The following is a 13,681-nucleotide window of genomic DNA, read 5'->3' on the forward strand; positions in this document are numbered from 1 at the left end:
ATTTATTAGTGTCTATTAATATACTTGATATCTACTTTTATAGTAATAGCAATAAAATCTATATATATTTTTTGTATAGATTTTAATTTCCTGTTTTAAAAAATTTAAGTTGAAAACAGGAAATAACACGGTATCGAAAATTATTTAAATCTCATACTTTCTAATGATAGTTCATTTTTTAATTACGTATAATTTTGATAATATTAGAAAGACGATATATCTTTAAATATTTTAGGATCATATTTATTGATAATAATAATATTTTTAATTTTGATAAATTTCCATACGTCATAATTATTTTCCAATTTATTTATTTCCCGTTTTTTTATATAATTTCTTAGTAGTGTAGGAAAGTTTTTTTCTTGGCATGAGGAAACCCCATCAAAAAAATCTATACAGGACTCCAGCCTCGATGACGTTTTTGGATGGATTCCCATATGGTTTCCTATAGGAATTCAGCATAGATCTCGATATAGATTCTCACATGCCAAATCCATATGGGAATCTAGTATGGATTCCCATGTGGATTTTTACGATTATTTCCCATGAGAATTTGCACCATGTCAAAATCCATATGGGAATCTTGTATGAATTAGGAATTAGGAAAATTAACAAAAAAACCGTCACGTTGTTGATACAAATCAATTAATGAAAAAAAAAAAAAATATCCTAACAATTGGCGTATTAATATCAGGCAATTAAAAATTATCGTCTCCTCTGGATCGTTAACCAGCCAAGACGCATTCTATATTGTGTTATATGCTCATATCGTGGTAGATGGTGAATGAATCGGATGCATCAGGCGTTGAATTTTCTTTGCAGTTTAGTTTGAAAATTACGAGAAATGTTAGTGTATAGAGCACTCTGTAGTCGAAGATCGGTAAAATGAGAGTAGCAACTAGACGTCTACGCATAGTTGTATTTAGAATTTTATTATTTACTTTTATGCGAGCAAGATTGCTCATAGCTCGATTATTTGTAGAAATTATCTACTCATACCAAGATAACATATTTTCAATTAATAATCCAAGATGAGCCTTAAATGAACCTACTACTCGACCATGTAATTCAAATTCGATTAGTATTATTTGAGGCTCTTTGATCACCATTTGAGGCTTCTTGAGAATCTTTGAGAATCATTGGAGGCTCAAAATGCTTTTTTTTTTACTCAGTGAGACTGGATTGAGGCTTACTTGGGTTCGATGAGGCTAGATTGAGGCTAGATATTGTGACCCGGGCAGTTTTACAGCTTGTTATATGAATTAATATACTCTCATCAAAATTCGTACTTTTGAATCCTAAAAAATTTCTTACACTTAATAAACGCAGCCCCACCTTTAATTACCATTGATATAAATTTAAAACTCAATCCAATCATTTTTAATTTCAATTCCCAAGTAAGTTTAATTTAAAATATCGCAATGTCCAATTAAATTCAAAATCAACCAATTAATTATTTTTTTTCAAATTTCATTAACTAGAATCCGCTTTTGGTGCCAGATAATTAAAAGTTGACACTAATCTGAATAAAAATGTCATTAAATTAATTTTTTTTTAATACCCTAGAGCTATAATGTCGCAACGATTTTAAATTTCAAAATTTCCCGGTCAAAGCGGCCATTTTGGGATAAACTAACACTAGTGCACATACACATTTATGTCTACAATTTATTTACATTCATAGATGATATTAAGTGGTGGCGTGAGCATCAGTTTTAATTTTACCAGTGACTCAGTACTCAGTAATTCCACAGAATTCATCGAGAATTGACGTTAATCTGGAGTAAGTGTTTCAAATAATTAAATAACAATTATTATTAAGTAGTAACAATTAATAAAAAAAATATATAAGTATATATAGATATATGTATTGTTAAAAAATAATTTGTATATAATTTTAGGAGTGAATTAAGCGATTGCGCAGTGAAAAAAACAGTTTATTGATTACCGTTACTAAATATCTGACCCGTAAGTTTATTTGCCACACCCGGCAGCCATTTTGGGCCTATCCCGTTTCTTGGGTGTTGATAATCATCAACAATGGATCAAATAACTCCGAAAGAAGTCAGGATTCTTGAGAATCCGGAAGACATACAGGAAAGACGTGAACAGGTGCTTGGAAGATATGCTAATTTTAAATCAGAAGCACGCAGCAAACGTGACAAGCTCGAGGACTCCCGTCGTTTTCAGGTACGTCATATTTTTATTATTAATTGACATTAATTTATTTGTCCTACATTTTAATCATCAATTATTATCATTATGAAATAATCGGATTTAATTTTTAAATCGTTTATATTTCATTATTTATGGTCTTGAAGTTATCTGACGTTTATGAATTTTTGAATTTTTTTTTAAACGATAAACTGAAAAAACAAATATTTGAGAAAATTGCACCTGTAGTCTTTTTAATTTTATACATGTGCATTTTTTAGAAAATTTAAAAAACTACAGGTGAAATTTTTTCAAATATTTTTTTTTTATAATTTATCGTTTAAAAAAATCCAAAAATTGTTAATTGTCTATGATCCTGAAGTTAGCAGACAATTAAAAATTTTCGGAGTTTTTTTTTTCAAAAAATCAATTACAGGAAAAAAAACTAAAAATATGCACATGTAGAAAATTAAAAAAAGTATAAGTGCAATTTTTTACAACATTTTTTTTTTATAATTTATCGGCTTAAAAAAAATCCAAAAACTGTTGGACGTCTGTTAACTTCAGTATCATTAATTATCTACTAATTTCAAGATCATCGAAGTTAACAGACAATTAAAAATTTCCGCATTTTTTTTTCAACAATAAAATTAAAAAAAAAAACTAAAAATATGTACATGTAGAAAATTTTAAAAACTACAGGTGCATTTTTTTCAAATATATTTTTTTATAATTTATCTAAAAAAAAAAAAATCCAGAAATTATTAGACTTCGGCTAACGTCAGTATCATTAATTACTTAATTACTTTTTCTAGTATTTTAAACGAGATGCGGACGAACTCGAAGGCTGGATCTATGAGAAATTACAAGCAGCTTCCGATGAAAATTACAAAGACCCAACAAACTTGCAAGCCAAAATTCAAAAGCACCAAGCATTTGAAGCTGAAGTTGCCGCTCATTCAAATGCAATTGTACTGCTCGATAATACTGGATCTGAAATGATTGCGCAGCATCATTTCTCCAGCGACATGATTCGTAAGCGGCTTGAAGAACTTCATCGTCTTTGGGAGTTGCTGCTAACTAGACTCGCTGACAAGGGTTTGAAACTCCAGCAAGCCTTAGTTCTGGTCCAATTCATACGGCATTGCGATGAAGTCATGTTCTGGATCAAAGACAAAGAAGCCTTTGTGACCACAGATGAATTCGGACATGATCTTGAGCACGTCGAAGTGCTTCAGAGAAAGTTCGACGAGTTTCAGAAGGACGTCGCCAGCCAGGAGTACAGAGTCACTGAAGTAAACGAGCTGGCTGACAAATTATTGCTCGATGGACATCCAGAGCGTGACACAATACTGAGTAGAAAGGAAGAGTTGAATGAATCCTGGCAGAGATTGAAGCAGTTGGCGATTTTACGTCAAGAAAAATTATTTGGAGCTCACGAGATCCAACGATTCAACCGTGATGCCGACGAAACCATGACCTGGATCGCTGAGAAAGACGTTGTCCTGTCATCAGATGACTTTGGTCGTGATCTTGCGAGTGTGCAGACACTCCAGCGTAAGCATGAAGGTATTGAACGTGATCTTGCAGCTTTGGAAGACAAAGTCGCAACACTGGGAGCCGAAGCTGATCGTTTGGCGGGGATCCATCAGGTTGATCATTCGCAGCAGATTCAAGCCAAGCGCGCAGAGATCGTCCAGTCATGGGAAAGTTTGACAGCTAAAGCTAAAGAACGTCGGTTAAAATTAGACGAGTCTTATTATCTCCATCGCTTCCTTGCTGACTACCGGGACCTCGTGTCCTGGATGAATGACATGCGTGCTATCATTTCAGCAGACGAGCTTGCCAAGGATGTAGCTGGTGCTGAAGCTCTTCTTGAACGTCACCAAGAGCACAAGGGAGAAATAGATGCCCGCGCTGATAGTTTTGATGCCGCTACACTTGCTGGTAATCAATTGCTCGAACGTAAGCACTACGCAGCTGAAGAAGTTGCGCGTAAATTGACTTCTCTTGCTGAAGATAAATCATCTCTGCTAACCCTGTGGGAAAAAAGACGGATTCTTTATGAACAGTGCATGGATCTTCAGCTATTTTACCGCGACACTGAGCAAGCTGATGCCTGGATGGCTAAACAAGAAGCTTTTCTCGCCAATGAAGATCTTGGTGACTCTCTTGACAGCGTAGAGGCTCTGATTAAGAAGCACGAGGACTTCGACAAGTCTCTAGCTGCGCAAGAGGAAAAAATCAAAGCTCTTGATGAGTTTGCTGGTAAATTAATCGAAGGCGAGCACTATGCCGCTGATGATGTTGCTCAGCGCCGTCAGCTTTTACTTGAGCGCCGCGCGGTTCTGCTTGAAAAATCAGCACAAAGACGCCGCCGTCTTGAAGACGCATACAAACTCCAGCAGTTTGAGCGCGACTGCGACGAAACCAAAGGTTGGGTCAACGAAAAATTGAAATTCGCTACCGATGACAGTTATCTCGACCCCACAAATTTGAACGGCAAAGTCCAGAAGCATCAGAACTTCGAGCAAGAACTCAATGCCAATAAAACCCGAATGGAGGAAATGGTATCAACTGGACAAGAGCTCATTGACAGCGACCACTACGCCAGTGACCGCATCCGCGCTCGTACTGACGAAATCGTCGGACTCTGGGAAAGTCTCACCAAAGCTTCTGAGAAAAAAGGAACGAAACTCCAAGAAGCTTCGCAGCAGCAGCAATTCAATCGCACCGTCGAAGATATCGAGCTCTGGTTGTCCGAAGTCGAGGGTCAGTTGATGTCCGAAGACTACGGAAAAGATTTGACCAGTGTACAAAATCTCCAAAAGAAACACGCTCTGCTAGAAGCTGATGTTGGATCCCATGCTGACAGGATTGAAAGTATCACCCAAGCTGCCGAGCAGTTTGTCAGCACTGGTCACTTTGATGCAGACAATATTCGCGCTAAGCAACAGCAACTGCAGGGACGTTACTCGGCGCTTCAGCGGCCAATGAGCATTCGTAAGCAACGATTGTTAGATTCTCTGCAAGTCCAACAATTATTCCGCGACATTGAAGACGAGGAGGCATGGATCCGTGAAAAAGAACCGGTCGCAGCGAGTACCAACCGCGGCCGTGACTTAATTGGAGTCCAGAATCTCCAAAAGAAACATCAAGCAGTTCTAGCAGAGATAAATAATCACGAACCAAGAGTGGCTGCTGTTTGTCAAGCCGGGTCACGAATGCTGCAAGACGGTCACTTTGCTGCCGAGGAAATAAGCCAACGCTTGGCTGCTCTCGACGAACATTGGGGTCAATTAAAAGAAAAAGCGCGACAACGTAAAGTTGATTTAGACGATTCTCTTCAAGCTCATCAGTACTTCGCTGATGCCAATGAAGCCGAGTCTTGGATGAAAGAAAAACGTCCGATTGTCCTTAACTCGGACTATGGAAAGGACGAGGACAGCTCTGAAGCTCTGTTGAAAAAGCACGAGGCGCTTGTAAGTGACTTGGAAGCTTTCGAAAGCACTATTGCTGCTCTAAGAGAACAAGCTGCTGCTTGCAGACAGCAGGAGACTCCAACTGTCGAGATTGCCGGTAAGGAATGTGTCGTTGCTCTTTACGACTACGCCGAGAAGTCACCGCGTGAAGTTTCAATGAAGAAAGGAGACACTTTGACTCTGTTGAACTCCAATAACAAGGACTGGTGGAAAGTGGAAGTAAATGATCGCCAGGGTTTCGTTCCTGCTGCTTATGTCAAGCGAGTTGAACCTGAAGCCGGGTTGAGTGCTTCTCAACAGAACTTGGCTCGCGAGCAGAGTTCCATTGCTGCTAGACAGGCTCAGATTCAAGCTCAGTATGATGATTTGCTCCAGTTAGCACGCGAACGTCAGAATAAATTAAATGAAACTGCCAAAGCTTATGTTTTGGTGAGAGAAGCCGCTGAGCTCGCAACCTGGATCAAGGACAAGGAAAATCACGCCCAGGTTCAAGATGTCGGCGAAGATCTTGAGCAAGTTGAAGTCATGCAGAAGAAGTTCGACGACTTCCAGGCTGATCTGAAGGCAAATGAAGTTCGTTTGGCTGAGATGAATGAGATCGCGGTTCAGCTGATGAGCCTAGGTCAGACTGAGGCTGCTTTGAAGATCCACACGCAGATACAGGACTTGAATGAAAAGTGGACTAGTCTGCAGACACTTACTGCCGAGAGGGCGAGCCAGCTTGGATCTGCTCATGAGGTCCAGCGTTTCCACCGCGATGTCGATGAAACTAAGGACTGGATCCGTGAAAAAGACGCGGCATTGAACAATGATGATCTGGGTAAAGATTTACGGAGCGTTCAAGCTCTGCAGCGCAAGCACGAAGGACTTGAGAGAGACTTGGCAGCTCTGGGTGACAAAATAAAACAATTAGATGAGATAGCGAATCGTTTGATGCAATCACATCCTGATACTGCTGACCAGACTTACGTGAAACAGAAAGAAATAAATGAAGAATGGACTCAGCTTACTGCTAAAGCTAACTCACGTAAAGAAAAATTACTTGACTCTTACGATCTTCAACGTTTCCTCAGCGACTACCGTGACCTCATGGCCTGGATAAACTCAATGATGGGACTTGTCGCTTCCGAAGAATTAGCATCAGATGTAACTGGAGCTGAGGCACTTCTCGAACGTCACCAGGAACATCGAACAGAAATTGACGCACGTGCTGGAACTTTCCAAGCCTTTGAATTATTTGGCCAACAGCTTTTACAGTCAAGTCATTACGCTAGCATTGAAATTCAAGAGAAACTCGAATCAATGGCTGAGGCAAGACAAGAGTTGGAGAAAGCATGGATCCAAAGACGTATGCAACTGGACCAGAATCTTGAGCTCCAGCTTTTCTGCCGTGACTGCGAGCAAGCAGAAAACTGGATGAGTGCACGAGAGGCATTTTTGAGCAGCGCGGATGCTGTTGACAGCAGTGACAATGTGGAGGCGCTCATCAAGAAACACGAGGACTTTGACAAAGCAATAAATGCTCATGAAGAAAAAATAGCTGCGCTTCAAACTCTTGCTGATCAGTTAATCGCCGCTGAGCATTACGCAGCCAAGCCAATTGACGATCGTCGCTGCCAAGTCTTGGACCGCTGGAGACATCTCAAGGACGCTCTTATTGAAAAGAGATCTAAATTAGGAGAGTCACAGACTCTTCAACAATTTTCACGTGACGCCGATGAAATGGAGAACTGGATCGCTGAGAAATTGCAGCTCGCTACTGAAGAAAATTACAAAGATCCAGCTAATATTCAATCTAAGCACCAGAAACATCAAGCATTCGAAGCTGAATTAGCAGCAAATGCCGACCGTATTCAGTCTGTGTTAGCAATGGGCGGAAACTTGATCGAAAAACATCAGTGCGCTGGATCTGAGGACGCTGTGCAAAAACGTCTTGCCTCAATCGCCGATCAGTGGGAGTACTTGACCCAGAAGACAACTGAAAAGTCATTGAAACTTAAAGAAGCCAACAAACAACGCACGTATATCGCCGCAGTAAAAGATCTCGACTTCTGGCTTGGAGAAGTTGAGAGTCTACTGACCTCCGAAGATGCTGGTAAAGATCTTGCTTCAGTACAGAACTTGATGAAGAAACACCAGCTTGTTGAAGCCGATATCCAAGCGCACGAGGAAAGAATAAAAGACATGAATGGTCAAGCCGACTCGCTTATTGAAAGCGGACAGTTCGATGCCGCTGGCATTCAAGAAAAACGTCAGAGTATCAATGAACGTTACGAGAGAATTAGAAACTTGGCTGCGCACCGGCAAGCGCGACTCAATGAAGCCAATACTCTCCATCAATTCTTCCGCGATATCGCTGACGAAGAATCCTGGATCAAAGAGAAAAAACTGTTGGTCGGCTCCGATGATTACGGTCGTGATTTAACTGGAGTACAAAACCTCAAAAAGAAACACAAGAGATTAGAAGCAGAGTTAGCCAGCCACGAGCCAGCTATTCAAGCTGTGCAGGAAGCAGGAGAAAAACTGATGGACGTTTCCAATCTCGGTGTTCCGGAAATAGAACAGAGATTGAAGCTTTTGAATCAAGCTTGGGCGGAATTGAAACAATTGGCAGCAAATCGAGGTCAAAAGCTTGATGAATCATTGACTTATCAACAATTCCTTGCTAAAGTTGAGGAAGAGGAGGCTTGGATCACTGAAAAGCAGCAGCTTTTGTCTGTCGAAGACTATGGAGACACAATGGCTGCTGTCCAGGGTCTGTTGAAAAAACACGACGCCTTTGAAACCGATTTTGCTGCTCACAGTGAACGTTGCAAAGAAACTTGTGATGCCGGAGAGGCATTAATCAAAGCTGGTAATCATCGTGCTGACGCTATTGGACAGCGTTGCAATCAACTGCGTAATAAACTTGAACAACTTGGTGGTCTTGCTGCTAAACGCAAGACTCGTCTTAATGACAACTCGGCTTACTTGCAGTTCATGTGGAAAGCTGACGTTGTCGAGTCGTGGATCGCTGATAAAGAAACTCATGTACGATCTGAAGAATTCGGTCGCGATTTGTCTACAGTCCAGACTCTGCTTACCAAGCAGGAGACATTCGACGCTGGTCTCCATGCATTTGAACACGAGGGAATACAAAATATTACGACCCTGAAGGAGAGACTGGTTGACTCTGGACATGATCAAGCTGCAAGTATTCAAAAACGTCATGCTGACGTTATCACTCGCTGGCAAAAATTGTTGGCTGATTCCGACGCACGCAAGCAACGTCTTCTGCGCATGCAAGAGCAGTTCCGTCAGATCGAAGAACTTTATCTTACATTCGCTAAAAAAGCATCAGCATTTAATTCGTGGTTCGAAAATGCTGAAGAAGATTTGACTGACCCAGTCCGGTGCAACAGCATTGAGGAAATTCGTGCACTCCGTGAAGCTCATGCCCAATTCCAGGCCAGTCTCTCCTCAGCTGAGGCTGATTTCCAAGCCCTTGCTGCGCTTGACAGGCAGATAAAGAGCTTCAATGTCGGGCCAAATCCCTACACCTGGTTCACAATGGAAGCACTTGAAGATACTTGGCGTAATCTACAAAAAATAATTAAGGAACGTGATGTTGAACTTGCCAAGGAGGCGACCCGTCAAGAAGAGAATGATAAATTGAGAAAAGAATTTGCTAAACATGCTAATGCATTCCATCAGTGGCTCGCAGAGACCCGTACCTCGATGATGGAGGGGTCGGGATCTCTAGAACAACAACTCGAAGCGACCAAAAGAAAAACTCAGGAAGTACGGGCACGTAGACAGGATTTGAAAAAGATCGAGGATCTTGGCGCCACACTCGAGGAACATTTGATTCTTGACAACCGTTACACTGAGCACAGCACCGTCGGTCTAGCCCAGCAGTGGGATCAATTAGACCAGTTGGGCATGAGGATGCAGCACAACTTGGAACAGCAAATCCAAGCACGTAATCAGTCCGGAGTATCCGAAGACGCTCTCAAGGAATTCTCAATGATGTTCAAACACTTTGACAAAGACAAGAGTGGACGTTTGAACCACCAGGAATTCAAGTCTTGCTTACGCGCTCTCGGTTACGACTTACCGATGGTCGAAGAAGGACAGCCTGATCCGGAATTCGAAAACATTCTTGATATCGTGGATCCTAATCGCGACGGCTACGTCTCATTGCAGGAGTACATGGCGTTTATGATAAGCAAAGAAACTGAAAATGTTCAGAGTTCTGAGGAAATTGAGAACGCATTCCGTGCTATCACCGCCGCAGACCGGCCTTACGTCACCAAAGAGGAACTTTACGCTGTAATTATTTTTAAATTTCATTTATTTATGACAATTACAGGACGGCCACAAAGAAATGATTTTAAAATTCCCTGATATTTCCCGGTTTTCCAGTAGAGTTTCACATTTTTCTATGATTCGGAAATTTTGTTTGTATCATTAAGATATTCAGTTTTTATTAGATTTTTATTGTCGATAATTAAATCTGATGATTAAATCATGCGGGAAACCAAAAAAAAAATTAATTAATGTGGCCTTCTTTTGATTATTCGATGTCAAAAATATATAACTTGAATATTTAATAAGAAATTTCGGATTAAAATAAATTCAAAATACGCTAGTCATAAAAATTAAGAGATATTAAAAAAATTCAAAATTTTCAAGTGATTTTCCCCAGGTTGTAACTCGAAGGAAAATGGTCGTACGGCAAAAACAAAAAAGGCGAATCGTAGCTTCAAGTGTCTAGTTTTCTGACCTGGTCTTGAAATTTTTTTATCATCCACAGTTCCGAAGTAATCAAAAGTCAATCATAATTATCGGAAAAAATTTACTGAAGCCCGCGACCGTTTTTAAGACGAGCAAAAATTTTGAAAATTTTTTCTTCGATAGTTTTCTTAGGATTACTCCGGAACTCTGCATAATAAAAAAATTTTAAGACCAGATCTGAAAACTAGACACTTGAAGCTACAATTTTCCTTCGAGTTACAGTCTGTTGAAAATCACTTGAAATTTTGAATTTTTTTTACTAGTGTACTATTGAAAAATTTTTAAATTTTCAACCGTCGCAATTCGAATTCCCGGATACTTTTCGAAATTCCCTGACATTTCCGTTCTTCCCGGTGACATTAAATTCCCCATTCCCCGGTTTATGGTCACCCTAAATTATTATAATTATAAGCAATTGTCATTCATTAAATTAATTAAAATTTTAATTTTTCAGAACCTCACTAAAGAGATGGCCGACTACTGCGTAGCCCGCATGAAACCATACGTCGATCCGAAAACCGAACGACCCATTACAGCAGCTCTAGATTACATCGACTTTACTCGCACACTTTTCCAAAATTAATTAATTAATTAAAATATATATATATATATTCAAGTTCAAATAATTCTCACTGCTTATTGTTATATTAAATATTATATATTATAATCTTATATGACCTTTATTATTTTTTATTAATTGAGCTGTTAAAATTGAATCAATAAAAATTACCGCTTGAATTTAAATAAATATCAAAGCAAGTAAAATTATATTGTAAAAAATTTATTTTCTTATCTATTATATACAAAATAAGTTTATTTAGTTTTAGGCAAAAATCTATTGAGTGCCTGGCCATAGTTTTTGTCAACTTTTTTCTCAACTTTCTCCGCTTTCTTGATACTCGGCAATGCTTCGATAGCTTTGCGTTTCTCCAATTCCTTGAGAATCTTCTTGGTCTTGACGACTTTGGCAGTACCTCCTTTGCCTTTGGCTTTTGTCTTCCGTGGTTTGAAGTCAATAGTTTTCGGTTTAACGAACGCCAGTTTATTCTTCGCTTCGACTTTACTTTTGAGCGTTGGCACGTCAACTTCAGCGATAGCTTCTGGATTGAGAGTAATGAATTCCGGTTGAATTTTATCAAGAAGACTCTTGACTTCTCTTTCATTTCTCTGTGCTTTCGTTTGAAACGGATTGACTTCCAGAGCATCAAAGTTGGCCTCCGCGCTGCCTGGTACCAAGATCGAAGTGAACGCTCTTTCACTACCGACACCCAGGACATCCTCGAACGGACAAAATTGCATTCCTGATACACTCCAAGAAGATCTGTGGGTGAGGTAACGTTTCATGTTGCCGGTGGATTCATTGAAAACTTCCACAACGTTGCCAGTGGACACTGCAAGCATCCCCTTTTGACTGTAAGCCAAATTGTCTGCTGGCGAACGGAGCATCACATTGTGAACTGGACCAGTTAGTTGACGCGCATCCCAAATTTTTAGTGAACGATCTGGACAACTTGTCGCCATATAAGTTCCGTAAGGATGGACAGCACAGCCGATAATACTTTGCCCGTGACAGAGCATTCTGACCAAAGGTTCTTGGACATTTGGTGACCACATTGACACAACTCCTTTAGAGTTTCCGACACACAACAGCGCGTTGGTCGGGTTCTGTGTCATGACTCTTATTTTACCGACCTGGGTATTGTAACGTTTTAGTAATACTCCGGTAGAGATGTCAACCCAGGCCAAATTACCGTCACTGGACCCGCTGGCGAGTAAGAAGTGATACGGCAAGAATTCTAATTTGGTGACTTTGTTCATTCTTTTGAGACAGTGGATTTCGATCCCCTGGTTATCGTAGACGTAGACCCAGTCTTTTTGAGCGACGGCGAACATCGTTTCCTGGTGGAACCAGGTCACGTCGTGCACCGACTCCATGACATTCATTTCGCATGACAGTTTCTTGGTGACCCAGTCGAAGGCAGCAACGTGACCCATCTTGCCACCCAGCAACAAGTGTCTCCCGTTCTTCGTGTACTTCAAACAATAAGGGCCGAAGTCTAGATCCAAATTGAAGTGTTTCGTCGCGGAAGTTATGTCGACGTTAGCGGCTATTTGACTCTGTCGGTACTGGGTCGTCGTTTCCCCGGCATCTGTTTCCAGGAATCCTCCGGATTCTGTCAAAAGTAACTCGGCTCTTGCTGTGTCTTCGGCGGTTTTTTCAATCAGTTTTTCTCGTTTTCTTAATCGTAAGATATTATATTTATTTTTTATTTTTGTTTTGCTACGACGTAACTCTACTCCACTTCCTCGGTGGTATTTTTTCAGGACTTCCTTATTTACTGGAGCTTTTCCTGGATATTTGACTTCTCTTATTTCTGGAAAAATTTAATAAATAGTTTTTGATTAAAAAAAAATGTCTAAATAAATTCAAGTAAATTAATTTCAATACTTACTTTTTTTATCAGCCATATTTATTTGTTTAATATTTAATTATAAATATAAATTATTTAATTTAACGATCAAAAAAATAAAAACACGTGTGACTATTTTACAACTTAGGTTAAGTTATTAATTTATATATATTTGTCTCGGAGAGAGAATGAACTTCAGAAATTGATTCCACAAAGGAATATAAACTGCGCATGCGTAGTAAAGTGAGAAAATAATCAGTACACAGTTCGGAATGTACCCTTGTTAATTATTCTCATTACTTGCGCGGTAAATTTAAATATTTGAAAAATAAATTATTAGAAATTGGAGAAAATTTTAAAATCGCACGTCAAAATAAATTGACGGCAGAATATGACAGCAAAATATTTAAAAAATTAAAAAAAAAAACTCGCAAATGTTTGAACAAACCTTGGCGGGAAAACAATATGCAGAAGGGTGACCTAATACACTTGGAGATTTAATATAAATTCTCCAAGTGTATTTTAGCTAAAAAACGTCACTTAACTGCTATTTCCCACCAGACGATGCCAGACGAGTTTGCTCAGGAACTTTGAAGTATCAACATCAGCCATCAGCCACCGGCAACACTTTACTATAACACTGAACACTTTACACTTGCAACGAATACTTAACTACACCAAAAATACTTTGCACAATTTAAATTAATAAAAGATAAATTTTATCATCATTGCACAATTTTACACGCGTTAACTGCAATACTGTGTTTCGATTCAAACATAAAAAAGGATCTGGACTACTACTGCCATTATCGATGATACTGACTGCCGCTATCGAACCCCCAGATGATACAAAGCATT

At 39.5% G+C, this 13,681-nt stretch overlaps 2 protein-coding genes across 2 annotated transcripts; one reads left to right on the forward strand and one right to left on the reverse strand.

Moving 5' to 3' along the window:
- The first annotated feature begins 1,647 nt into the window (after positions 1 to 1,647).
- Positions 1,648 to 11,177, forward strand: LOC130668726 (spectrin alpha chain). The gene is made up of 4 exons (XM_057471138.1): positions 1,648 to 1,783; positions 1,902 to 2,190; positions 2,970 to 9,947; positions 10,867 to 11,177. The coding sequence occupies exons 2-4, from the start codon at positions 2,041 to 2,043 to the stop codon at positions 10,993 to 10,995; spliced, it is 7,257 nt and encodes a 2,418-aa protein (XP_057327121.1). The 5' UTR covers positions 1,648 to 1,783; positions 1,902 to 2,040; the 3' UTR covers positions 10,996 to 11,177.
- On the reverse strand, positions 11,000 to 13,018 carry LOC130668727 (WD repeat-containing protein 46). The gene is made up of 2 exons (XM_057471139.1): positions 12,866 to 13,018; positions 11,000 to 12,787 (listed from the first exon to the last, which is right to left on the reverse strand). The coding sequence occupies exons 1-2, from the start codon at positions 12,879 to 12,881 to the stop codon at positions 11,226 to 11,228; spliced, it is 1,578 nt and encodes a 525-aa protein (XP_057327122.1). The 5' UTR covers positions 12,882 to 13,018; the 3' UTR covers positions 11,000 to 11,225.
- Positions 13,019 to 13,681: the final 663 nt, after the last annotated feature.

The sequence above is a fragment of the Microplitis mediator genome, chromosome 5 (assembly GCF_029852145.1).
Source record: "Microplitis mediator isolate UGA2020A chromosome 5, iyMicMedi2.1, whole genome shotgun sequence".
NCBI classification, from domain to species: Eukaryota; Metazoa; Arthropoda; class Insecta; order Hymenoptera; family Braconidae; genus Microplitis; species Microplitis mediator.